Below are 27,912 nucleotides of genomic sequence, written 5' to 3' on the forward strand. Positions count from 1 at the left end.
TTTCTTCCTGTAAACAAATATTTTAATAGTCTCACATTTTTGTCTCCCAATACATTTAATTAACTATACACGTGTGATATATTATGTTGTAATCACTATTACTTATATCGATACAAAAACTTACACATCACTATTAATTATCGAAAAGTGAAAAGCTATTTGGTTTAATCGACATTTAACTTTTCTAATTAAAGTTGTTAACATCAACATGTGTTCGATGTTTTTAATTTAACTTCAATTACATTTACCACATTCAAAAAGCCGATGAAGTGTTTTTGTTTTGACCAAAATTGTTTTACTAAATTTTAGACTTTAAATGGCTCTCTGGTAAAGTTGCAAAAATGTCGCTTATACCAAATAACCTTTTCACTTCTCGATAGGTATATATTTATTAATACGATTGTCGATAACGTTTTTTTTTTTAATGTGGAATGATTTCTTCTTTTTCTTCATTCTTTCCTATTACCCTCTGCTGGGTTGTAAGGTAAGGAATTGATTGGAGAATCAAATCCTTTCATTTGCATCGGTCTTAAGCAGTCTATTTTAGCTCCTCCCACGTTATGCCCGATACTGGATTAAATATTACTGTGATTTAGTGTTATACATACATATACTTAACAGTAGGCGGCGGCTTGGCTCTGCCCCTGGCATTGCTGAAGTCCATGGGCGACGGTAACCACTCACCATCAGGTGGGCCGTATTCTCGTCTGCCTACAATAAAAAAAATCTTTAGTGGTATTATTTACTAAAATAGAGAATTGAACGTGTTATACATCTTTTTTTAACCGACGCCTCGAACTGACGGTAGTCTGCAAAATTTGAAGGGTGGGGCAGCCGCTGCAACTATACTTGAGACCTTAAAACTTATATGTCAAGGTGGGTGACGCATTTACGTCGTAGATGTCTATGGGCTCCAGTAACCTCTTAACACCAGGTGGGCTGTGAGCTCGTTCACCCATCTAAGCAATAAAAAATTCTAATTTCGACGCACAACACTTAAATAGTTTCACGAACACTGTAAGATATCCGTTAGATCTTTTATAATACAAAGACATTAATTAACCGTAAATATAGTTTTAAATTATCTTTTATAATAACACTAGCGACCCGCTCTCGCTTCGCTTCGGAAACTGTAATTTATTATTGATCTCTCCACTATTTAATGAATGTTATTATACATATAAACCTTCCTCTTCAATCACTCATCTATTTAAAAAAAACCTCAACAAAATCCGTTGCGTAGTTTTAAAGATTTAAGCATACATAGGGATATGGGGACAGTGAAAGAGACTTTGTTTTATATTGTGTAGTGATAAAGACATTAATTAACCATAAATACAGTTTGAATTATAACATATTACATTTGTTAACGTTATCGACAATCGTATTATAAAAATCGATCAACAAAAAAAGAAAAGTAATTGAACATTTAAATTGATTAATAATGTACAAAGTTTGGGTTTTTACATTTTACACAATTGTACTATGAACGCTTAAAATCGAAATTAGTTTTCGTTATCTATAACAAAAAAAAAAAAAAAGAACTAGTCCAAAACATAATTTGATCGTTGCGAAGAGGCACTTCTATTACATCGAACCAGGGTGTCTATTTTAAACAATTTAATTATTATTATTTTTCATTATGTACAAGACATATATTATGTGTTGCTTACATTTTATAAGGAGATAAAAAAGAAACATATTAACGAAAAAGAAACACATTGACCTTAGAACTCATATCTCAAGGTGGGTGGGTGGCGGCCTTTATGTTGTAGATGTCTCCAGTAACCACTTAACACCAGGGGGGCTGTGAGATCGTCCACCCATCTAAGATGTTAGTACAGCTAAATGAAACGATAGCTTCATAAAAAATACATTATTTTACAAAAAAAAAAAACCCAGCAATGAAACACAAAATCAAAAGCAGCTGATGCTCGGGTCAACGAACTCCCGGGCGCGGCGCTGATACCGCGCTCCCTTTACAACTTTGTAGGTACAAAATTTTCATTTTCTGAAGCGGTCGCCTAGCACCCAGTATATGGATGTTAAAAAATACAAAAAGAAAACGAGACTATTGAGTTTGTTGATTCGCAATCGCCATTCGAGAAGCTGAGGACTGGACGAGGTGGAAACAGCTCACGAGACAGGCGAAGGTCAAGTTACAGAGACACGACCTTCGGTAATAAGAAGAAAGCGACGAAGAAGGAGAGTGAGGTACAGGAGTTTCTGTGATGGCCTTCCTTGTTACTTGAGGCACCACATTATTGGACTCCTCGTTCGGTGAATCTAGGAATGACCCCTCGCGTTCACTAAAATAAACAGAAAAAAAAATTGGACTGACACATGCCACAAACTCATGTCCGAATTTCACTTTGAATCAAGTATCGGCATGAAAAACGAAGAAAACAATAAAAAAATTGCGAAATAGTTGTTGAAAAAACAGAAAAAAAATATATATATTTTTTTTTATTATACCAAAAGATTGTTTAGTGGCCCCAGAATGATTGATGAAGGAATCGATTAAATAAATAAATCCAGCACTAATGTAGTTTTAATTCACTTTTAATAACACATCGAGGGGTGAAAAGCTATTTTGGTTTAAGCAGTATTTCGCGTAACACACCGCATTTATTTTTGTAATCAAAGGTCCGTTTTATGTGTTACTAGCGACCCGCCCTCGCTTCGCTTCGGAAACTGTAATTGATTATTGATTTCTCCACGATTTAATGGATGTTATTATACATATAAACCTTCCTCTTCGATCACTCTATCTATTAAAAAAACCGCATCAAAATCCGTTGCGTAGTTTTAAAGATTTAAGCATACATAGGGATATAGGGACAGAGAAAGCGACTTTGTTTTATACTATGTAGTGATTAGATCAACAATTAAATTGTTTTCAATCGAAATTCAATTAAGTTTACATCATTCAAATAACTGAAGATGAACAGATGACGTTTTTTTTCATAATATTTTTTTCAAATTTTAAACTTTTCAATTCTTCTGTAAAGTTTAAAAAATGTAGCTTAAACCAAATAGGCTTTCACCCTTCGATATGTAAATATTATTAATAGAGTCGCACCTAAGGTGACAATGCGACATCAGACATTAAAGATAGCGCGGTTGATTGTTACCATATTTAAAAAAAAAACTTAATAATTGCCATTATAAAAAAAAAAAACTCCCCGGACAAAAGGTAATGCTACCTTCCGGAAAACTAGACGAGACAGATTATTGAAAGACACGAGATAATTTACAAAAAAATTATACAAAAAATATTATATTTCACAAAACTAAACTAATCGAATTCAGTATGAAGACATTACAGGTATAAGGAAGGTTTTAAAAATAATTATGTCACAGTAAATATATTATTAACAGAATTGATCTAAGCTACAAATATATCGGGTGCGATTGTGACGTTTTCGTCTTAATTTTAGAGATTTGCATATTAAAAAAAAACATTAATAAGTTTTATACTAACAAACAAAAACTAACATCTTGGAATTCACAGCCTGGCAACAGAATCAGTGTGCTTAGTGCGAGTTTTTTTACTTTCACGATAGCGTAAAAGTTAACTCAAATTTGTATGCAGTTGGAACAGCGCCTCTAGCGGCAAACGTACGCAAACGTTCCAATTCCATACAAATTGGAGTTAACTTTTACGCTATCGAGAAAGTTAAAAAACTCGAACTAAGCACACGGTAGACAGATCGAGTACTATTATATTATCGGCGCGACAAAATTTGAAAGAAAACGCCGTGTATTAAATTGCAATGTAGTTAAATTTATAAAAACAGCTGATGCATGGGGTCATCACAGCTGACGCACGGGGTCATCGACCCTTCGTCTCGCGTGACATTCGAAAACAACCTTCGGTTTAGTTAACGGGCTCATGAATGTTATGGACGTTAGTATTTATGCTTAGTTTCTTAAATTGAATGTTTTTTTTTTTTTATAAATTATTGATTAATTTATTAGTTTTATTAGAGCTTAACATTGTGGTTTCAAAGTTCGATAGCCAAGGAAAATGTATATCGCTACTAACAGACCTCAATCAGTATATTAATGACTGTATATGTCCTTGGAAGTATCAGTACAAAGTGGCCACATTAGAACCATGTGGGTTGCGGCTGGTGGGTGCACCAGCGCCACCACCACGCGCATCTACAGCTCAAGGTCTCCACGTGAGTACCGGGCACGCATTTTCGGAATATTCCAATGAATCTTTATACAAAGTTTATATGCAGCGGTAAATTCCTTGAGTATCTTTTGTATCGACTTCAAGTCATCCATTTAACTTGAGAATTTGCATCAAGGACCGATGATAATACAATCATTTCATAATTATAAATTCGCTCTCATTTCTTGACCTCTAAGTGTTGTTGTTAGTTTTTAAAAATACTAGTACTTAAAATCGGCAAAGTGTAGTGCCAGTACTAATTGTTGTTCGAACGACGCATCTTACGTTTCCAAGTTATTTCCGTAGTTATATATATATATATATATAAACGTTTGAACACAAAGCGTCACAATCGTCCCCCGCATTGTATCGAGAGGTGAAATGCTATTTTGGTTTTAACCGACATTTATCTTTGTAATTAAAGGTCCGTTTTATTTGGTATTAGCATCGACAGTTCGATATTTTTAATTGAACTTCAATTAAGCTTCGAATAGCTAAAGAAGCTTTTTTTGTTATGGTATTCTTTCTGAAATTCAAATTTTAAATAACCGTCATGTAAATTAGCAAAAATGTCGCTTAAGCCATTAATAGTCTTTCACCCGTCGATTTAATTTATTAAAACATAACACTAATCCTACGACATATTAAATATAAAATGTGGTTCACTATTACATCAGCGTCGTGTGGAACTATCACCATATTTTAACAAGATGATCTGAAATTTAATAAAAAAAAAGTTTTTTTTTTAATAAGCTTTCGAGAGCTTTGAGTGTAATGGGGAACACGCTCGGAACTGAAAGGTCGGATATTCACATTAAAATTAAAACTTCTTTAGCATCGTTGTGATTCTAAAGTCGATGAAACGAAAAAGCGACAGTAAAAAGAGACAGAAATATATATTCATAAGATTTAATGTGGGAGGAAATGAGATAGGTAGCAATTACACAATGTTTCTTATATTCTCGTGGTTATCTTTGTGTTCTGCTTCGTAACTATAATAATAATCGTACTTAATACATTCTGAATAAATCTATGTAATATATACGAATAAAACGTAAAATATATATATATCATTAAACTTTGTATCACTAATATAATTACTAAAACCTACAATCTAACCTCTTCTCGAAATTTTACATTCGTCTCATTATATTGAAGCCGAATTTTTTGAAGGTTTCACATCTACCATATGTAAATTGCACACGTGTATATTTTTTTCGAAATGTCCTGTCTTTGAATGTCTCAAGACATGATTCCGAAGTCTCATAACGGTAGAATTTGAGACGGAATTATTTATTTATTTTTTATTACATACATGTGTGCACGAGCTCACAGCCCACCTGATTTTAAGTGGTTACCGGAGCCTATAGACATACATCTACAACGTAAATGAGCCACCCACCTTGAGATATAAGCTCTAAGGTCTCAGTATAGTTACGACTATACTACATACTGCCAAGTAAGTGATGGCTACCCTAGTACGTCCCAAATAATCACGTTTTTTTTTCAAATTTAACGCATCGGAAGCCGTTGCTCACCGTGAGGTCCTTCACCACCACGAGAAGAAGGGCGACTTCTGCTGGAACCTCTGCTGGAATGAGTCGAAGAAGCGAGACGAGGTCGAGCCGCCTTTTGATCTGGAACGTTCCACGAGACCGCTCTTAGTAATGGACGTTTTGTGCTGTCTTCATTATTGCTTTGTTTATTTCACATCACAATAAATTAATATAAAGGTTATTAAAGAGTTCCGTATATCTATACTAATATATAAATCATAAAGTATACATATACAGTGGTCTTTTACGGATGTTCCGTTATAACTACTGAACCGTGCATCCGACTGACTTGAAACTTGGTATCCGTGTAGAAAATGCATGTACTTAATGGATAGGCTAATGTTTATATGAGTGTCGGACTCCCTAATAATAATGATAATTTTAAATGCCCAGCGAAGCGAGTGAGTACGGCTAGTTGATTAAAATAATATGTATAACTGGGAACAAATCACGCACAGTCGTCCGGCCCCAAATTAAGATTCCCTATATTAAGGGTACCAGAGACTATAATGCATACTTTTTTTGACGAGCTTACAGCCCACCTGGTGTTAAATGGTTACCGGAGCCCATAGACATCTACAACGTAAATGCGCCACCCACCTTGAGATATGAGTTCTAAGTTCTCAGTATAGTTACAACAGCTGTTCCGCCCTTCAAACCGAAACGCATTACTGCTTCACGGCAGAAACAGGCAGGGTGGTGCTACCTACCCGCGCTACCCCTCCACGGTGTTTCCCGAGCGCTATGACATGTCCTTCTTCAAACGAGGCTTGTGGAGGCTACTTAGCGGTAGGCAGCAGCTTGGCTCAGCCCCTGGCATTGCTGAAGTCCATGGGCGACGGTAACCACTCTCCACCAGTTGGGCCGTATGCTCGTTTGCCTACAAGGGCAATAAAAAAAAACCTCACTGTTCGATACTTGGGTTTCTTGAATAAAACTACCAAATCGATCCGGTGCTTGTATTTTCTTTATACAGATTTTTCTCAAAATTTTACTTTGCGAACAAGTTAGCTTGGCACGGCCATTAATTGAAGTGTGAAAATGGTGTGGGTAAACATAAATAAAATTTTGTAGACTGCTCCTTAAAAATTCGTAGGCGTTAACGCTCACTAAACGTCCTACCACCAGTTAACGTTAACGCTATCGAGAGCGTTAAATAACTCGCAGTGACCACAGGGGTGGGTTTGAAATGTCCTACCAACATTTAACGTTTACGATATCGAGAGCGTTAAATAGCTCACAGGGGTGGGGTTGGGTTACCTCTCGACGAGCACGCACGGCATCTGCACCAGCTGCACGGGACTCTTGCCGTCCTTGAGGGCCTGCGTGAGGTTGAGCACCTGCCCGCGCATCACAGACATCTGCCGCTCGAACAGACCCTTGTCGAAGCCCTTGTCTTGCTGCGGAGGGACACGACAAACTGTCTTATCATCATCCATCAATCAACAACACAATACACTGATCTTATCCGGTCCCAGAAGGTCCTCTGAGCTCTCTGAAGGGGTTCCCAAGTCCAAATATATTAAAAAGTTTGGACACCCCAAGGTAAAGTCTCTGCTTATTGGAGTAATGTAGTTAACATCGATGACGGTGGTGGTTTGAACTCGGCCCCCCTTGTTGCGAAACAACCGTCTACGACTTAATTGAAATTTGGACCTCATGTCTCAACATCCGTTTTTTTACCTATTCTAGTGACCTCGAGTGTCATGCTAAATTCACCGAACGAGAAACCGTGCTCACCACACGGAGTTTAACCTATTTGCTTAACACTGGCCCTAGCAAGAGCCGTGCTTCGCAGAATCAACCACCGGATCGGAAACGCGACCCACTGAGAAGATCCGGCGAGAAACTCAGTGGGCTGTGTCTGTGGGTTAATTTACTCGCCGAGCCCTTCGTCTCAAGCGACGGGTTCGACGAGGACGGTGGCCGGTGCTTGTGGTACCTAGAAGCACCGTTAGTGGATCGGGAGGATCCGAGATGACGTGTTTTGGGCGACGTCGACTGCTTTCCATTCTGTCCGCAGGATCGGGAATGAATATAAATATAAACTTGTTTATAAGGAAACTTATCTTGAAAATGTCGCTAGCGCGATTCAGGCAGCTATCAGCTATCTTATGCCCACTACACAAATACACATTACACGAGTAATACTCACTTTAAACAGCAAATGTAGTTCGTCGCACAGTTCCTGAACGAAATTCATGTCGGATAACAGCGGAAGTACTAGTTGCCTGAAACAGGAGAACAACATTCACTGGTTTGCTTACGTCACTGTTCGGGGTAGTACTGTTACGTCACGAACCGCCGACAAAATGCGATACAAAAAGGACATTACATCTACTAAAATTGTCATTTTCATTTATTAGGACAAACTATATGGAATTCTAGAAATTGAGGATGTTTACAGCGCGAGAACCGAACTAAACATGTTCTGTCTCATTCCCGCGTGCTATTGTTTAGATGAGTGCGAGCAGGATAGCACGACAAGACGGCGACACAACTTCACAGATTTGTTGCACTAGCGGTCCCTCAGTTGTTGAAATTCGACTATAATTAATTAAGTATCAGTGGAATGGAATATTTGAAATGTATTAAACTGATAATTATTTTATCTTTTTTATTTGATTGGTTTTGTTAATTTTAAGTATGTTTCAATAATACTATGTACACATATGGACTTATTGTGGTCTGAAATATAATAAATCATTCATCATTCATTCATTCACTCATTATTATGTTTCTATCGTCAAATACTATTATACTTCCTATAATCACAGATATCGCCAAGACTACACTTTAAACAAATATTAATAAAGACAAACAGTATATTTAATCTATTCTCAATTTAACCACAGACTATAAGCAATAAGAAAATATTGTCAATAAACAAATAGTATGCATGAGTGTGTGTGTGTGTGTCAAATACATGGTAGTGTGTGTAATGTTTTTTTTTAAATTGATTTCATGTATTTTCTTTTTCTCTATATTCTCTAAAGTTTGTAAAATTTCCCTAAAATGTGAGAAATTTTCCCTAAGGTGTGGGAAAATTTCCAAAAGTGTGGGAAATTTTATAGTCTTCAGTCCGCGCAATTTCCGCACAAAGGGGTACAAAGTTCAGGTATTGATGAGGTCCCATGAGGTCCCCGCAGTACGCACTTGGTCTCGTCGCTGAAGGGCAGCTTGGCGTGCGGCAGCCAGGCCCAGTGGTAGGGGTAGGCGCGCCACGAGTCCGGGTGCTTGAACGGGAACGCGAGTCCGTTGTCGATGGCCGCGATGCGCACCTCCCACCCGCCCGACCACTCCTGCAACCGACAACACCACCGTCAACCCACCGGCTGATGCCCTAATTTTACTGGTCAATACTTTTCAGTAAAAACTTCATTCATTTCATTCTAATAACTTCTAAAAAACCTTCTTAAAACATCATTCACTCCATAGTCATTACTTATAATATATGATAAATTCATTTAAAACTTCATTCATTTCATTCTTCTTCATTAGAGAAGGTATTTGTCAAAAGACAATCTGTTATGAGAAGAGATATCTCGAATAACGAGATATCTTTTAGTTTAAATTAATTGTATAGTTTTCTTACCTCTATTATTATTATTTTATGTTTAATTAAATAAGTTAGAACTCTAACAGCAATAAAGACATTACTATTATTATATATTTTATTCTTCTTATTTTTAAATAACATTCTTAAATCATCATTCGTTCCATTCACATTACTCATTCCTCTGTACAACTTATTTGGAAAAAACCGTGCGCATGCAACTCGGTGCACGTGAATGGAGTGATACTTCTTTTTCGATGTATAGTATTGTGGTTTTCTTCATTTTTCATCTTTAAATCAGATAGCTCTTGTAATAGGGAATGTTGTGTATAAGAAATGCGACATTTTCAACGTTTGTCATATAGACATATTTTAAATTATAGTAAGAAAAAATATATTTATTTAAATACTTCATTAGAATATTGGCCGCTACTCGTTGCTAAGGCTCGCTTTGTAACAGGTATATTACACATTCGTTCAAATGCCACGTATTCAATCTCGCTCTGTCTCTTTCTATTCCCCCTCCCCCAGGAGCGTTAAACGTTTAACGCAACCTTGTTGGAAGTCGCATTAGAAGTTTCACTTAAAAAAAAAAACATTTTATTTTTTTCATTAACTCATCAGCACTAATCATTCTTTCCATTCACTCACCGCGTCATTCGTTCATCTCATTCATTCACCCGTCAAACAATCAGTGTAGCGGTAGACAGTACGTGAGTGTACGATATGAACCGACCGTGGGGTCCCGCAGGTCGGCGTCGGCGCGCGGGCCGGGCGGCGCCTCGTACTTGATGAGCCAGTTGTCGTTGCCGCGGTCCGTGTTCCGGATGATGTAGTCCAGCACCACGAGCCGCTCGAACTGCAGCTGGAACCTGGAACCGGATAGGGTTGGGCGCAACGTCTCAATGCTATCGATGTGTTATTGTTAGGCACGAACATCCACGTCACATCGGATCCTCCCGATCCACTAACGGTGCTTCTAGGTACCTCAAGCACCGGTCATCGTTCTCGTCGAACCCGTCGCTTGCGACGAAGGGCTCGACGAGTAAATTAACCCTCAGACAGCCCACTGAGTTTCTCACCGGATCTTCTCAGTGGGTCGCGTTTCGGATCCGGTGATAGATTCTGCGAAGCACAGCTCTTGCTAGGGTTTGTGTTAGCAACGTCGTCGGGTTTGAGCCCCGCGAGCTCACCTACTAGTTAAGGTTCCGTTGATATAGCCTCTCAAGGCTATCAGCTTAGGTAAAAAAAAAGCACGAACATAGCAAATATAAATAATAGTTTAAAAAAAAACAAAAAAAAACCGCTTTTATAGAAAATCAAACTAAAAAATAGAAAATAAATTTTAATAAATTTGAAATTAAAAATAGTGTAAGAAAAAATGATTTTATTGTAAAAAAAAGCGTGTGGTGCTTTTAAAGGTATCATCAAAATAACCCTTCTACTCATATCTGTTCATAAAATATTTATAACTACTGATACCATGCCCACCTGGTGTTATGTGATTAACGGAACCCATAGACATCTACAACGTAAATGCGCCACCCACCTTGAGATATAATTTCTGAGGTCTCAGTATAGTTACAACGGCTGCCCCACTCTTCAAACCGAAACGCATCACTGCTTCACGGGTGAAATAGGCAGGGCAGTGGTACCTACCCGCGCGGACTCACAAGAGGTCCTACCACTAGCATTACTCAAATTATAATTTTATTTACATTACAACGATACATATTGCGTATTAAGCGAATGTCCATTAAACCACAGAGCCTTTCACTCCTCGATATCGTCTCCTGACTAATTGCCGGTAGCTTTGCGAGGCTAACCCCGTCCCCGCGGACTGGGGGGCGGGTTGGGGGGCGCGGTCTAAAGGCCGTTACGGTCTCCCTTGACTAGAGCAGTACCGAATATATAAGGACACATGTACCAACTTCTTCATGACGTGCGGCGGCGGGGGCTCCTGCTCGAACCTCCTGAGCCAATAGTCCGCGTCCTTGTAGCCCTCCACGAATAACTGGAACGAGCCTTTCTGAAAGACACACATACAATTGATTTAACATTAAAATTGACATTGACATTTTACTGGTGGTAGGACCTCTTGTGAGTCCGCATGGGTAAATACTACCACCCTGCCTGTATCTGCCGTGAAGCAGTAATACGTTTCGGTTTGAAGGGTGGGGCAGCCGTTGTAACTATACTCGAGACCTTAGAGCTTATATCTCAAGGTGGGTGGCGCATTTACGTTGTAAATGTCTATGGGCTCCAGTAACCACTTAATACCAGGTCGGCTGTGAGCTCGTCCACACATCTAAGCAATAAAAAAAAATAAAAATAAAGATAACATCACAAATGTTACTTAAAACGCGCGAGATCTTGAGATGAATTCTTTTTAAGGTACCTATGCGTTCAGATGGTCGTTCAGTCTCTTCCCGCTTTGGACACAATCTCGTCCGGCCACTGCTATAGATAGGGAAAAATGGAATTCTTTGAAGGAGGCTTTTACCCTAAGCGAATCCATATTAGATGGAGATTAAATTGCATGTGTTGTAGATTTATTATGGTTACTTAGTTGAATACCAAATAATTAAATCAAACCCGCAAAATTATAATTTGCGAAATTACCGATAGTTAGACGTCTTGTGAGTCCGCACGGGTAGGTACCACCGCCCTGCCTATTTCTGCCGTGAAGTAGTATAATGCGGTTTGAAGGGCGGGGCAGCCGTTGTAACTATACTGAGAACTTATATCTCAAGGTGGGTGGCGCATTTACGTTGTAGATGTCTATGGGCTCCAGTAACCACTTAACACCGGGTGGGCAATGAGCTCGTTCACCCATATAAGCAATAAAAAAAACTGTACCCGTCCGCTTCGCTGGCCATTTAAAATTAACATTATTACTTCTCACCCCCACAAAGAGTCTCATCATTAACGCCCCCGCAACTTGTGTAAGGAGTCCAACACTTGTATAAATATTAGCCTATCCATTAGGTACATGTATTTTCTACATAGATACCAAGTTTCAAGTCAATCGGATGCATGGTTCAGTAGTTATAACGGAACATTCGTAAAAACCACTGTAGATTTATATCTATACTAATATTATAAAGAGGAAAGATTTGTTTGTTTGTTTGTATTGAATAGGCTCCGAAACTACTGAACCGATTTTAAAAATTCTTTCACTGTTTGGAAGCTACACTTATCCCGAGTGACATAGGCTATATTCTTTTTTTGATGTGAAACATCTATAGCTGCACGTAAAACCGATTTCTGGCGTGGCGATGCATGCCGTGGCGACGCGTCGCCATGCGCAATCGACTATGCGATTCTCTCCCACTCGATCCGGCGTTAAGCCATCTCTCTCGCTACACTGAGCTCGGATACCTATAGTGTATACTCCGTAGTGTATACAGTGTTGTTTACTACAGTACACATAACCTGTGTTTTACTTGAAAACAAATTATTTTTTCGTAATATTTTATTTTATCATTGTGACATATTTAGTTCCTATCACAATCTGTTCTTTTCTGCATATTACTTTTACAAAATAATGTCGATGTTTCACATCCGCCAGGCGTCCCGTGACGGCTCACAATTTTTTATTATAGTGATCCTTATTAAACTCCAATAATGTAACGCAAGGTGTAAAAAAATTACCTAAATATTCTTAATATCGCGTGCGCTGCGAAAACTTGACGATAGAATAAAGTATTCTATACATATAAATAAAATTAGAGTGTATGTTTGAAATATTGAAATAACCGCTTTTTACTACATGCATATGAATATATATACGGTACAGACACCAAAATAACATTTTTTAAAATTTTTGTCTATCTGTCTGTCTTCGCTCGATATCGCCAATGCACTTAACACCCTGCCCTGGTCCGTGATAGGGGGGCACTGGAACGACATGTAGTGCCCCCCTACCTTCGCCGGCTGGTGGGTTCCTACTTGGAGGACAGATCGGTCACGTGTACCGGACATGGTGGGATCCTGCACCGGTTCCCGGTCGTGCGCGGTGTTCCACAGAGGTCGGTGCTCGGCCCCCTTTTGTGGAATATCGGGTATGACTGGTGTCAGGTAAAGAATGTATCTAATCTATGGCAACACAGTCAGACTACTTCCGCCATTAAAACAAGTCACACGCAGAGCTCGTATTAGTATAGAAGTATAGATAAGATAAATTGTAACTATACTGAGACCTTAGAACTTATATCTCTAGGTGGGTGGCCACTAATTTTTAGAGAGAGAGAGAAAGCAGCAGAGTTAGCAGAGTCATCTAATTGATAATATTTGTTTATATATGTATATATTTATGATATGTATATATTATGTATATGTATTTATTTAAGTACGAGTATTTGTATCTATAAATATTATGTATGTTATATATACACATATGTTTAAGTAATATCTACTTCACACTACACCTACTAAGGTTCATCTCTGCACTCCCCTAAGGTAGACTGTTAGAGAATGCCTATGGCATTAAGTCCGTCTTTATACTATCTAGTATATGAAGTTATAAATAAATAAATAAATATTTTGGTAATATAGATTCGCCATGTCCCGAGCGGGGATAGTGCGTACATACCTTAGGAGGCAGCCCCATCCTGTTGAACCGCAGATTCGGGAACTGCTCGGTGATGGCCCGCTTCAGACGCGACCTCTCTCGGTCTATGCGCAGATAGTTAAACGTTTCCGATACTAATTTTACTACCTGGAAAAGAAAAGAGACACTGTTTTAGTATTATTCATAATACCGATAGGTTTTTTTTATTGCTAAGATGGATGAATGGACTCGGATTGAGATGATATGGACATTTGATGAGACGAAATGAAAATGAGGTTGGTAAGAGAGTGTTAACTATGAATGTGGAAGAGGTAGACCTAAGAAGAAATGAATGGATTGCGTGAAAGACGATATGGGTAAGAAGGGAGTGAGCGAAGAAATGGTATATGATAGAGGAGTATGGAAGGAAAAAATATGTTGCGACGACCCCATGTGACTGGGAGAAGGGCAGGAGAATGATGATGATGATGGATAAACGGACTCACGGTTCACCCGGTGTCAAGTTGTCGCCAGATAGATTTATTCTGTTAAGTCAATTTCTTTTTTCCTACCTAATCGCTGGTATCCTAAGGAGCTAATCCAGCTACGCCCGGACGGGTAGGTGAGCTCACGGGCTCAACCTGAGAGAATTTGCTAACACTAGCCCTAGCAATCGCGATCAACTGAGAAGATCCGTCGAGAAACTCATTAGATGTCCTTTTCTAGCTTAGATTTAGGCTTTTAAGGATGAACGACAAAGGGAAGATCTTCCACCGAGCGGGTCAAATTGCTTGTGACACCGACGGTCTTACTATTGTAGTTCGGAACTTGTTTAAATGTAAGCTTATGTGGAAAATGTTGTTAGCGAGATTCAGGCATCTGTAAAATATCTTCTTTATTTTTTTAATAGGTTTTCCTGTCTTAGGAACAAAGTCCTTTAAGCCAAATCAGTATTTTTGTTTCTTCGTCACTTCATTTCACAATAATTATATTGAAATCAACTTATGTACAACTTTTACCATAATTAAAATAAATATTAAATGAAAAAAGAAATCGTCTTGCAGTCTGTGATGGCTATCGTCACAGAATATATATGGCTATCGTCACAATGAAATATCTAACATAATTTGGGTGATCGCGATTTATAAATTAATGTTGTCAATGCTTAAATGACTTGAATGCAAATAAAAAAATTAAATTAATATTTCATCACAGTATTTCAAATTTATTACAAATTCTATTTATAAATTAATCAACATGATTTGACTTTTTAATTTAGTGTTTTCATATTATTATCAATGTAATGGGACTTCCGTCTGCCAAAAGTCAATAAATTATGTATACTAGAGGTCCCGCAGTAGTCGAAATTCGACTATAATTAATTGGAATTGTAAGTTTGTACACTATTATGATTGTATTTTATACTTCTATAATCACAAATTTCGCCAAGACTACACTATAAAAAATATTAACAAAGACAAACAATATTTAATCTATTCTCAATTTGACAACAGACGTCATACAACAACAAAAGTTTGACAATAAATAGTATACATGCGTGTGTGCGTCAAATACATGGTATGTAGTGTGTGTAATGTTTTCTTTATTGATTTAATGTATCTTTTATGCATTATTTTAAAAAAAATATTAGCATTGTGCACTTGTTCTCTATATTCTCTATAAGTGTGGAAAATTTCATACTCCTCCGTCCGCGCAATTTTCGTAAAAAGGGATACAAAGTTTTTGCTTCGCGTATTAATATATAGATACTCGTATTACATCGATCGGTTCTTCGTTTCGTATGTACTTTTATGTCATTTATTTGTTCGAGTTGAAATTGTACAGAGCCGTTGGCGTTTCAGGGTACTATTGGTTTTTTTCCCTCTCCCAGACACAGCCCACTGAGTTTCTCGCCGGATCTTCTCAGTGGGTCGCGTTTCCGATCCGGTGGTAGATTCTGCGAAGCACGGCTCTTGCTAGGGTTCGTGTTAGCAACGTCATCAGGTTTGAGCCCCGTGAGCTCACCTACAAACGTTAGGGTTACGCTGAAATAGCCTCTCAAGGCTCTCAGCTTAGGTAGGAAAAAAAAAGGTTTTTTTCCCCTACTTATTCTAGTAGCCTCGAGGGGTTATTCTAGATTCACCGAACTAGTAGATGAGCTCATGTGACTCAAACCGAGAGTGTTGCTAACACTGGCCCTAGCAAGAGCAGTGCTTCGCAGAATCTACCACCGGATCGGAAGCGCGACCCATTGAGAAGATCCGGCGAGATCCGGGCTGCGTCTATGAGTTAATTTACTCGTTGAGCCCTTCGTCGCGAGCGACGGGTTCGACGAGGACGGTGACCGGTGCTTGTGGTACCTAAAAGCACCGTTAATGGATCAGGAGGATCCGTAATGACGCGTTTAGGGCACTATTGGTTACGGACCTAACTAAAGAAACTTGACATCTTAGTAACTAATAAAAATATCTTTTTTTTTTCTTTTCTTTCTATATATTTTTAGCGATAGTTACGATAGATTTTGGCGATAAAATGCGGACGTGTAAATACTGAACGATTAAAACCAATTTTACGGTTTAACACGATGTACGCTTTACCGGCGGGCCTAGCGTACTTTAACCATTCGAGCCAAATCAAAATCAGGGAATCGGTAATTTTTTTGTATCAACTTGAGATTTTTTTTCTAACATTTATGAAATACGATAATTTGGACGAAAGATAAAAATTTGCGACTTTTATCTGTCTTTAGTTAGGATATTTTAAAAGGCTTCACGGGTGATCCTCGTGGTCAGAATGATAATGTTAGATAAAGCTCACCGGTGATAACTGGTGAGGTCTCAATGAAAATACTCAATTTTTCATATGACGTTCAACGTATTAAACTCGCATTTTTTATGTTATTATTATTATATATTTTCCGACTTTTCGGATGTTTTAGTTATCGTGGTCCAAAATGAAAAAACAAAACCTATATCTTTTTTTTTTGTGTTCTGGTGGCCCGGAGGCCTTTCCAGTTTCACCAGGACAGGTGGGTGAGCAAAGGCTCAGCCAGGAGGGGTGGGATTTGCTAACAGCTACCCGAGCGCCTCCGAAGGAGACCTAACAGCTCAAGAGTAGCTGCTTCGCGAATGAATCTACTACCGGACCGGAATCGCGACCCGCTGAGAAGATCCGGCGAGAAACTCAGCGAGCTGATTCACGGGTTAGGTTGCACGGCGAACTCTTTGTCGAGTTCGACGAGTACGGTTACCGAGGTCCCTAAGCCTGCTCCTAGTGTTAGAGCTGAAGGCGTCTAATGCAAAGGTTATTGGATCTGATGGATCCGTAAGGACGTGTAAAACCTATTTCATTCAAAAGCAAAACAAGATTTGAGTTCTCCCTTGTGTATCAGAAGCCCCGAATATCAACAAAATCAATTTTACCAACATTCAAGGTTCAAATAAGGTCACTATATCTTATATTATAATTATTTTTAATTAAAAAAAACTAAAGTTAAATAAAATTATGATAACTTTGATAAGCTCATTAATGTATCTCTTAAAACGATACGGCATGCAACCCAATATTGCTTAAGGTCAAAACCAGATGTTTACGTAAAGCTATTTAAAATTACAATTAAACATTTGTAGTGAGATAACATTCTACTACTATGTACATACATGTATACAATAATTTATTTACTAAATATGAACGTCGACTCGTGATATTCAACACAAAGCTTTAATATTATTAAGTCCCGCCCAGTTCTGTCGCAAAACATGTTCGTGCGAGTTTAAAGGATGGGCCAACCTTTGTCCAATTCCAGCGGTTCTCAACCTTTATACTCAGCGACGAACTTAAATAATCTTTACAGATTCGCGACAGACACCCTTAGTACACTTGCATGCAAAAATTTTTAAACTTGAACTGAAGGATTAAACGTAGTTGGGCAGTGAACGTTTTGTAAATCGCTCTATACTGACCTATGTGTACTTTACGGATGCAATAGTTACCTTAGATAAAAATATCGTATATGTAAATTTCGGGACACCCTTGACCGGGGCCCTAGCGACCGACTTGCGATCGCTGACAGCCGCTGTACAATTGAGACTACGACCTCATGTCTCAAGATATATTTCGGCAGTCATCTTTTAATGTTAACTAACTTTTTATGATTGAAGTATAACTGGTGGCCCGGAGGCCTTTCCAGTTTCATCTAGACAGGTGGGCGAGCAAAGGTTCAGGCAAGAGGGGTGGGATTTGCTAACAGCTGCCCGAGCGCCTCCAAAGAAGACCTACAACTCAAGAGCAGTTGCTTCGCGAATGAATCTACTACCGGATCGGAATCGCGACCCGCTGAGAAGATTCGGCGAGAAACTCAGCGAGCTGATGCACGGGTTAGGCTGCACGTCGAATTCGACAAAGAGATTACGGTTACCAGGGTCCTTAAGCCTGCTCCTAGTGTTAGAGCTGAAGGCGTGTTTTTTTTTTTTTTTGTTGCTGAGGTACGTGGACGAGCTCACAGCCCACCTGGTGTTAAGTGGTTACTGGAGCCGTACTACAACGTAAACGCGCCACCCAACTTGAGACATGAGTTCTAAAGTCTCAATGTAGTTACAACGGCTGCCTCACACTTCAAACAGAAACGCATTACTGCTTCACGGCAGAATTGCGCCATTAAATAACTCTGTCGTAATCAAAACATATGAATAAATCATCGATTCGGATAACCAAAGTATTATCGTGAGCCTTACCTTAGTCTTAGGCACGACTTTAAGTCCTATTTTGGAATCTACGAGGCTCGCACCGGCCTCGGACAAGTACCCCTGGTTTGGAATCAGACAGGAACGGCCGAAGCAACATGGGCAGCAAAGCTTGTGCATCCATTTCATCCATTTGGGGTTCAAACGACCGTAGGGCTCTTCGTCTTTCGGCTTGAAAACGCCGATGATTTTCTGGAAAATTCCATTAATTTTTATGTGCGGTAGACCTGTTTGCAGAGTACCTTTTTTTATTGCTTAGATGGGTGGACGAGCTCACAGCCCACCTTGTGTTAAATGGTTACTGGAGCCCATAGACATCTACACCACCCACATTGAGGTATAAGTTCTAAGGACACAAGTATAGTTACAACGGCTGCCCCGCCCTTCAAACCGAAATGCATTACTGCTTCACGGCAGAAATAGGCAGGGTGGTGGTACCTACCCGTGCAGACTCACAAGCGGTCCTAGCACCAGTAAAAAATAATCTTATGAAATAATCGTGTATCTGTCACACCAAATAAGAGAATCAATCTCGGGAATTCTCTTAACCCCGCGACAGAGTTAGTGTGAGCTCTCGACACGACAAAAGTGCACTTCGTACTCGCTCCGCCGAAGAGGGTCGAGCACTTGCAAGTTTGCGACACGTGTCCGAGCTGCCTACGTCTAATAATGTAAGAAATACAAACCAAATTCTCTGCAATGCCTACCTAAGCAAGCGCGTCACTTGTGACACAGACTGAAAAGTATTTTAAACCTCAAGAACTTAACTTTAATTGGTCAATATTAGTTTTATTTTAACGAGAATACCTAACGCAATTGTTTTACATGTTTTTTTAAGCTAGATACAAACCCTCCTAAAAATAAAGACATCGGATGAAGATACTGAAAAAATTCAATCGAAAAGTCGCCACACACGAGACATAATGGTACGCGAATTGATTTTTTTCGAAAATAACCTGATCACATTACCTAAGGGTATCCTATCACTACCTACCTACCACTAACACTACCAACAATCCCGTGTATCGTGCTAGATTCGACAAACTATAATGTTTGTTAGATTGCACGCGACAATCTGACGTGCGCCATTTACGAGAATGCGTGCAGGGTAATAGGCGAAGTTTGATTAGTAGTCTCTCTCAATTTATTTGCGGTAACTCAAAACCGTCCTTATATCACTTATTTTAAGGGTTTTTTTTGCATCACGCTCAAGGTAATGTCAACTGACAGAAACTACAGCGCCAAAAACAATAAGCATAAATTTTTCAAATGTTGTTTTCAATGTATCCGGTTCAAAAACTCCCTGCATATTAAATCCTGGAGTTACGCATCGCCAACCTTTTTATGTAGCAGCCCACAGGCCTATGTGACAAATATAAGGAGTTATGGATGTCCTTTTTCGCGTTAGTATAATTTGATGGCGATTGATTTAGGCCAGATCGTGATCCTACCAACCCAAAAGACACTTCACTATAAAAACACAAATCGATTAGGCATTTTTTTCATAGGCATAATTGAATCATGTTTCACTTTCCCAATATCGATCGACATGTCTATACAATATGTACATACACGTGCACGCATACATATCTACGTAAGCCAGCTTATCCGATATCTAATGCGTAGGAGGCAAAACGTCAGTATTATGTTACGATGATGGTTATTCGACTTTCTAGGATACTTAAGCAATCGTCTTGGATCAGTCAAATTTTAAAACCGTGTGATAAATGACGTAATATTATTTTCAAGTTACGCGTAACCCTTGAAAAATAAAGATAAAATATAAAATTAAATTTTATTTTTGTATATCTATATAGGTATTAGTGAAGCAAAAACTTTGTACCCCTTTTTACGAAATTGCGCGGACGAAAGAGTATGAAATTTGCCACACTTATAGAGAATATCGAGAATATAGAGAAGGAGTACAGAATGATAATATTTTTTTAAATTATGCATAGAAAATACATTAAATCAATTAAAAAAAACATTACACACTATATTTGTTTATTGACAAACTTTTCTTATAGTCTGTGGTCAAATTGAGAATAGATTAATATTGTTTATCTTTAATATCATTTATCTATATTGTAGTCTTGGCGAAGTCTGTGATTATAGAAGTACAATAGTCTTTGACAATAGAACCATAACAGTGTGCAAACTTATAGTTACAATTAATTATAGTCGAATTTCGACTACCCGGGGACCACAAGTATTTATAAATCCCTCACCCCGCCCGCGTTTTTTACGAAGTACGACCCGCTGGATCCTTGGTATATCCTCTCCGGGAAGATGCCGTTATCAATGGCCGTCTCCGCCTGCAGTACCAGCTCGCTGAACTGGGGGTCATCTGAAACAAGACGACATCTTAAGAGGGTACATACTTCCCCTACCTATACGCTGGTAGCTTAGAAGGCTATTCCAACTACGCCCGGACGGGTGGGTCAGCTCACGGGCTCAACCTGAGAGAATTTGCTAACACTAGCCCTAGCAAGAGCAGTGCTTCGCACCTCCCGCCATCGGAGCAGAGTTCATCCATACTATCTGGAACCGCTGCGTTCATCGACAGTGCGTTTCCAGAGGTCTTTTTTGCCACGTACCATCCGGCTATGGAATGAGCTCCCCTCCACGGTGTTTTCCGAGCGCTCTTTCTTTAAAAGAGGCTTGTGGAGAGTATGAAACGGTAGGCAGCGACTTGACTCTGCCCCTGGCATTGCTGAGGTCCATGGGCGACGGTAACCACTCACAATCAGGTGGGCCGTATGCTCGTCTGCCTACAAGGGCAATAAAAAAAAAAGAATCTACCGCGGGATCGGAGTCGCGACCCACTGAGAAGATCCGGCGAGAAACTCGTGGGCTGTGTTTATGGGTTAGTTCACTGACTGACCGGTGCTTGAGAGACCTAAAATCACCGAGAGAGTATATACTTTTTGGTATATATTCAATTATACACTCTGTCCTTTTTATTAAATATCAATGTCATATAGCATATCAATGCAATTTATAATACTGATTTATTTTCGGATTAATTACATTGATATGAAAATAAGAAAAAAAGTCAACATCCAAATCGTAACCGATATTTTATAATCGCAAGGATAACCAGATATTAATGGCGAATTATTTAAATTATAATAATAATCACATACAATTTATGTAAATAAATTACCTGTATCTATGTATATCTACAATTTGAAGTGCAATCTCTTTTGATACAGCTCGATAAGAATCTTTCATAAATCCATAGTTTAGTTTCGTTGTTATAATATTAAAAAACTAATTTACAAGAATATCCAATCGAAAATAATTCATTTCCTAGTAGTCTCCGTGTTACTCAATAACCCACTTCGATAAAGCGGCACGACACGAGAACCCTCTCATCGTGGCCGCCGGTAACTACATTCCCGATCCTGCGGACAGAATGGAAAGCAGTCGACGTCGCCCCCAAACACGTCATTTCGGATCCTCCCGATCCACTAACGGTGCTTTTAGATACCTCAAGCACCGGTTATCGTTCGGGCTCGACGAGTAAATTAACCCTAAGACACAGCCCACTGATTTTCTCGCCGAATATTCTCAGTGGGTCGCGTTTCCGATCCGGTGGTAGATTCTGCGAAGTACGGCTCTTGCTAGGGTTCGTGTTAGCCCCGTGTTTGAGCCCCGTGAGCTCACCTACTAGTTAAGGTTACGCTGATATAGCCTCTCAAGGCTCTCAGCTTAGGTAGGAAAAAAAAACTCAATAACTATACAACAATAGGATATAAGGCCTGAGTCCTTTCACTCGATGACATGTTAGGTGATATCATAATCTTATCGTTACCCTAATAAAGGTTACGATTATTTTGTTAGCAAAACATCATCGATTTTATAGTTTGTTCAACATAACTTGATACGCGGGAAATAAACCTAAAAAATTTCTTCAGCGATGATTTATGTAATAGAACTTAGTCCCGGAAATATTACTCAGTCAAATATCTCGCGTGTCAAGCTATAATCCTTAGTAGCGTTTAGGTATCCCGCGGTGCACCAGCATTAAATCAATACAATATGAGTTATGGATGGTGCATCCTGGTGGTTAAATGTCACTGTACTGTATACTGTTATTTACTGGTAGGACCTATTGTGAGTCCGCACGGGTAGGTATCACCACCCTGCCTATTTCTGCCGTGAAGTAGTAATATGTGGCAGCCGTTGTAACTATACTGAGAACCTCAACCTATACCTCAGAACTTATATCTCAAGGTGGGTGGCGCATTTACTTTGTAGATGTCTATGGGCTTCAGTAACCACTTAACACCAAGTGGGCTGTAGGCCCATCTAAGCAATAAAAAAATTAAAAATCTAGAACTTTCACACGCACTCCTCTTTAGACCCAGTTGTAGAATAAAAACGTTTCCTCTTCGTCCTATGACATTTATTACGAACATATATTTCGTTTCAATAGTATTGGCCGCGTGTAGTTTGAGTCGATCACATGCCTATCGATCGATAAATTCCTGTTTCACATCATGTTCAATTTAGTGAGAACAAGTAAATAAACTCGCATATAAAGCATCGTAAAATAACAATTATGCCAAAAACGTGTTTGAGCCCTACTTTTAAAACAGTAATAATATCATTAAAACCATTTCATCATAAAATCATTTGTGACGTTAAACCCATAGATGGCATAGCATTGATATCAATAATGACTCGAGGCGTAAATATATTAATGACAATGTAACGATCTATAGAGTCGTATGTACTCGAGAATATAGATCATGAATCAGAGAATGAATACATTACACGTCGTTCTATGAAATAACAGCTATCGCTAACCGTTCGACCCTTTGGGCGCGAGCCGTCGATATATCGCCTCTCTATTAATGCGTATAAAGTGCGGAGCGTCGGAATACCGACTATTTGCGCAGTTTGATTATAAAGGTATTAGTATTAGGTATCGACTTGAACGGACGTGTCTTAGCGCGCGCATGTACCTATAACGTTTTTAATAAAATACCATGAATAAATTAGAACACATATCTCAAAGCGTGTATTAACGTTGATGATCGTCTATGATCTCTGGTAACTACTTAACACCCGGTGAGCTGTGAGCTTGTCCAGCTATCGCAATATGGTGGTACATACCTTTGCGCGCTCAAAAGACGCTGGACGCTGGTAGGGCGACCAGCAGTAAATACTGTCAGTGCCATTATAAAAATACACAATAATGGGTTTTACAGACGATTTTCTATATTGAGGCTGATGTAGTCGTCCAATGTTTGCTATCGGTGTTTTTGCAATGAGACAAACAGCAATGCGAAGCTGATCCCGATCCTGCGGACAGAATGGAAAGCAGTCGACGTCGCCCCAAGCACGTCATTTCGGATACTCCCGATCCACTAACGGTGCTTTTAGGTACCTCAAGCACCGGTCATCGTTCTCGTCGAACCCGTCGCTCGCGACGAAGGGCTCGACGAGTAAATTAACCCTCAGACACAGCCCACTGAGTTTCTCGCCGGATCTTCTCAGTGGGTCGCGTTTCCGATCCGGTGGTAGATTCTGCGAAGCACGGCTCTTGCTAGGGTTCGGGTTAGCAACGTCATCAGGTTTGAGCCCCGTGAGCTCACCTACAAGTTAAGGTAGGAAAAAAAAAGCGAAGCTGATTGACTGTGTGGTGTTGAGACATTTGGGATATCACTCTTACTCAGAATAGGTAGATAACTTCGATCCACCCATTTTTCTCGTATATGCGTCAACAAACGTGTTTTCCTTGTGAATCAGTAATTTTGTTGTAAAAATTGCTAATGTTACTTGAAGCCTTGTTTATATTGCAAATTTAAAGAAATTAAACTAATATCTCTGCTAAATATTTCTGAATGTTTCGCAAATAGGATGCAACTTTCAGAAATTGAAAACAGCTTAGGAATAACCATTTGTTACCACTTAATACTATTCCTGGGTGCCAAAGACATTTGACATAGGTACTGACCGCGACCAGGAATCAAACTAAGATATCTAAGACTAAACTAAGATCTCATTCGGACAGAAAATTAAAGGTTGTGAATGAGTGACAATTCCACTTTGAGTCAACAAAATGCTGCAATGCAATCAATAAAATTTTGATAATTTAATCTGTTGTAATTTTTATTACTATCTAAAACAAGCTTAACAAATTAAGATCGACAATCTAGCTTGTGTGCCAGTGGTTACAATAAAAAAAAGGAAATATGATTAACAAGAAATATTTTTTGTCAAACATAATTTTCATTTTATTGCTTAGACTTAGCAAATTTTCATGTCTTTGACATAAACACTTTAATAATAAAGCCTTTAGTAACATAAATGTGCAGTTTTTTTAAATATTTGTCGACCATATAGTGATAGATATATAGTGGTGGAAACTACTTTCCTATCTTTTGTAAGATTTTCAAATTGTTATATACTTTTTAATCTAGTTAATGTAATATCTATACATTAAAAATCATCTGTTGTATTTTTTTAAAGCCTAAGGGGGCATTACTTTGACCTTAAATTTATATAGAACATTGTCTTTGTTGAAGGTAAATAATTATAAAAAGCAATGTTTTATATTGCTAAGCTATATATATATACAGTCAAAACCGTTTACTGCGACATCGTTTAATACAACACGCCGGTTATAATAACCAAGAACAAAGGTCCCGGCTGAATGCCATATGACCGCCTTATTAAAAATATTGCTTTCTACGACATTGGTAATAACGACATACCTCATAAAATGACCACATTTAACCAATATTTCGGAGAATTAGATCTGTTAGAACGACCGGCTAAGCTGTATTGTAAACAATTTGAATAGGTATCCAAATTTGTCTTCAATGGCTTTTAAATTCAGGAAAGAAAACAATAGGATTTAGTTTAGTGTAGGGTCTTTTCTAATTCTTAGAAACAAAACACGTGCATACGGTAGTCAAAGCCCACTTCTTCACATCTCTTCACTTAGTTTGTTACTTATCTATACCAAAACTTTGTTGAGTTATTCGTGAAACTTTCAAAATGTCGCAAAGAAAAATAAAACAAATATTAATATTGAAGAAAAATCGCGTATTATGTAAATATATTTTTCCAATAATTCCCTATCGATTTGTTTGTACTTGCACGATACACATTAGACATCACCGGTTGTTACGACTATCGGTTTTTACGACCGAATATGAGCAGTCCCTTCGATGTCGTTATAACAGATTTTGACTGTATATATATATTTCCGAGTCTCAAAACGGAACTGAAATGAACTAGAATGTGTATTGTGTTGTTTTAGTAGTATGACAGAAGAAGCCTTGAATTGGGTAAGCCAATTTACATTTTTACAACTTGTTTGGTTTTATCAGCACCCAATATCTATGTCACTGTTAACGCAACAGCTAAATATTCAGGAGTATTTTTAGATAATTTATTTATTTCCCCAATAATATTTCATTCATGTTTGTAATAGTATCAAACTTGTCTCTCGATAAAAATGGCTGGTAGAGGCTTAGCATATCTTGTTTTCAGTTTTTTTTTCCTGAATAATATGAGATAACATGTTATGCATTAATGTAATGTTGCATGGTATTAAACAAGAATCCCATTGCCAATCTGCTTTTTTAGTTCAATTATAAAAGTCGTTTTACTGTATAGATCACAGCAGGAATAAAATCACCAAACCTTGAAATAAGAGTACAAGATCTCAATTGTATGTTTACAATACAGGAGCAGACATTTGACTAGGGCAAGCTTTGAAGTGGAAACAGGCCAGATGGTAGTGCCTACGTGTGTAAGCTTACAATAGGCCCTAACTCTAATAACAAGGTGCAGATATCCTTAAAATGTAAGGTCATAAGCATTCACAAAATTATCTAATCTTATTCTTCTGTCTAGCATTTAATTACTGTAATATTCTAAGTAGTAAGCAATCTAAATCCTGCTCATTGCTACAGTATAACTTTACGTGAAAAATATAGCTTAAGGATTTGAAAAAGTGAGGAAATAACTTTCACATAATCTAAAAATGTCTAAAATATTTACATTAAAAAGAATATCTAAGAACGAGACCTGACCTTAGAATAGATTGATTGATTGCCAAATCAAATCTACTCAGAATCTCAAACTAACAATGTTTTTTTTATACGCAGCTACAAGAATGTTATTATTACTTATAGACTAACTTAACTACCATATGGCTTGTCAATTACAGCGGTTTTTGAAACTATTTACAGATATCAATACACACACAAAAACATGTAGCTGTGACAATGTTTTTTTACTACTCACCACACTGAAACGGGGTCACCATATTTAAATACATTGAACAAAAGCCTTAAAGCGACTTATAGCACTGTAACGGTTCACTGAAAACTGACATTCTACAGCTAAATTCAGAATGGTTGCAGTTCACTTTCAGAATTAAAAACATACTGAAGTTAGCATGTTTAAAAATAACACGCTGTGCGTGAATTTGTATCGGAAACGTGCAAATGTGCGTATAAATGCGTACCGAACGTTTGTTAAGCAAACAATGTCAACGTGTGAGGCTTGTACTTTAATTTTAAATATAAAAAAAGTATTATTTAATAAGTTTTCAAAATTATTTTTTATAAATTATCTGGCTGATCATGTTTTTTGCGCGATTAGTGTTCGTCTACATGGTTTCGAATTTCCATACCTGGGAAGTAATTGAAGGATACTTCGAAGTCGCCGCGGCCGCCAAGCAGCGGCTGCGACTCGCGGTTCACTCCTGGAGAATCCAGATTGCCCTCGAACTCGACCTCTGGCACTAAACAAATCTCTTCTGAACTACTGGATAACGAGACCACTCCGTCATCGGGCGGTGCTGTTGTTGTGTTTGGTTTGTCGAAATCGAGATTCAACAGAGTCTCTTCCGTACTCATGAGTAATGTTAAACGTCGTAGTTTTACCGAGCCTCATTTATTTTCGTCTAAATTTCTTTGTTTCACAATCATTTACACTTGACAAACACTACTTTAATCACTCAATCAGCAGTCAGTCAGTTGTGCTTAATCAGAGACTACAGAGTAGTACAGAGTTAAACGAGGACTATGACAAAATGACAGTTATAAATTGTCAAAGCCACAGGCACGGTTAAATTTCGATTAAATCGACTAACTAATCTAAAAAAACTATCTATAGATACTAAATAAAGAGCTTTACCAAAAACCTGACGACATTAAAATACTAACTAAAAAACAAAACGTAGACATAATACTTTTACTAACATTCTAGGAATATTTATATTATAGTACTCGTACTTTTAAATCATCCGATTTTTTGTTAATATTTTTAATGTAGTTGTTTTTTTAAATAAA

At 38.2% G+C, this 27,912-nt stretch overlaps 2 protein-coding genes and 1 long non-coding RNA gene across 6 annotated transcripts in view; 1 reads left to right on the plus strand and 2 right to left on the minus strand.

The window, feature by feature from the left end:
* Pi4KIIalpha (phosphatidylinositol 4-kinase II alpha) lies at positions 1-27,650 on the minus strand. Of its 4 annotated transcripts, none has more exons than XM_028181492.2 (11): positions 27,252-27,650; positions 20,818-20,936; positions 18,581-18,781; positions 13,890-14,015; positions 11,227-11,324; positions 10,032-10,167; positions 8,896-9,041; positions 7,895-7,970; positions 7,000-7,139; positions 5,722-5,820; positions 1-711 (listed from the first exon to the last, which is right to left on the minus strand). In XM_028181492.2, exons 1-10 carry the CDS (start codon positions 27,475-27,477, stop codon positions 5,733-5,735), a joined length of 1,356 nt encoding a protein of 451 aa, XP_028037293.2. In that variant the 5' UTR covers positions 27,478-27,650; the 3' UTR covers positions 1-711; positions 5,722-5,732. The 4 variants fall into 4 exon arrangements, with proteins under 4 accessions (XP_028037293.2, XP_089584886.1, XP_028037292.2 ...); XM_089728760.1 differs by lacking the exon at positions 27,252-27,650 and adding an exon at positions 26,861-26,966; XM_028181491.2 differs by lacking the exon at positions 1-711 and adding an exon at positions 3,945-4,898.
* LOC149502683 (uncharacterized) overlaps positions 1-27,912 on the minus strand; it is a 33,496-nt gene continuing 5,584 nt past the window's right edge. Inside the window, exon 2 of the long non-coding RNA XR_016323344.1 lies at positions 1-856. This is a non-coding gene — a long non-coding RNA (uncharacterized LOC149502683). The remainder of the gene's footprint in view (positions 857-27,912) is intronic.
* LOC114248309 (uncharacterized) overlaps positions 755-27,912 on the plus strand; it is a 48,935-nt gene continuing 21,777 nt past the window's right edge. The window contains exon 1 of the mRNA XM_089728769.1: positions 755-1,750. The gene's annotated coding sequence lies outside the window, so the exon portion shown is untranslated. The remainder of the gene's footprint in view (positions 1,751-27,912) is intronic.

Source organism: Bombyx mandarina, chromosome 07, assembly GCF_030267445.1.
Source record: "Bombyx mandarina strain Sakado chromosome 07, ASM3026744v2".
In the NCBI taxonomy this organism is placed as follows: Eukaryota; Metazoa; Arthropoda; class Insecta; order Lepidoptera; family Bombycidae; genus Bombyx; species Bombyx mandarina.

What these genes read in the sequence shown, in the direction of transcription:
- Pi4KIIalpha (XM_028181492.2), bottom strand. Translation starts at nt 27,477, where the DNA reads ATGAGTACGGAAGAGACTCTGTTGAATCTCGATTTCGACAAACCAAAC. An exon ending in ATCCTTCAATTACTTCCCAG is followed by an intron (nt 20,937 to 27,251) that starts GTATGGAAATTC and finishes GTCTTGTTTCAG; the next exon opens with ATGACCCCCAGTTCAGCGAG. An exon ending in TCGTAAAAAACGCGGGCGGG is followed by an intron (nt 18,782 to 20,817) that starts GTGAGGGATTTA and finishes GGAATTTTCCAG; the next exon opens with AAAATCATCGGCGTTTTCAA.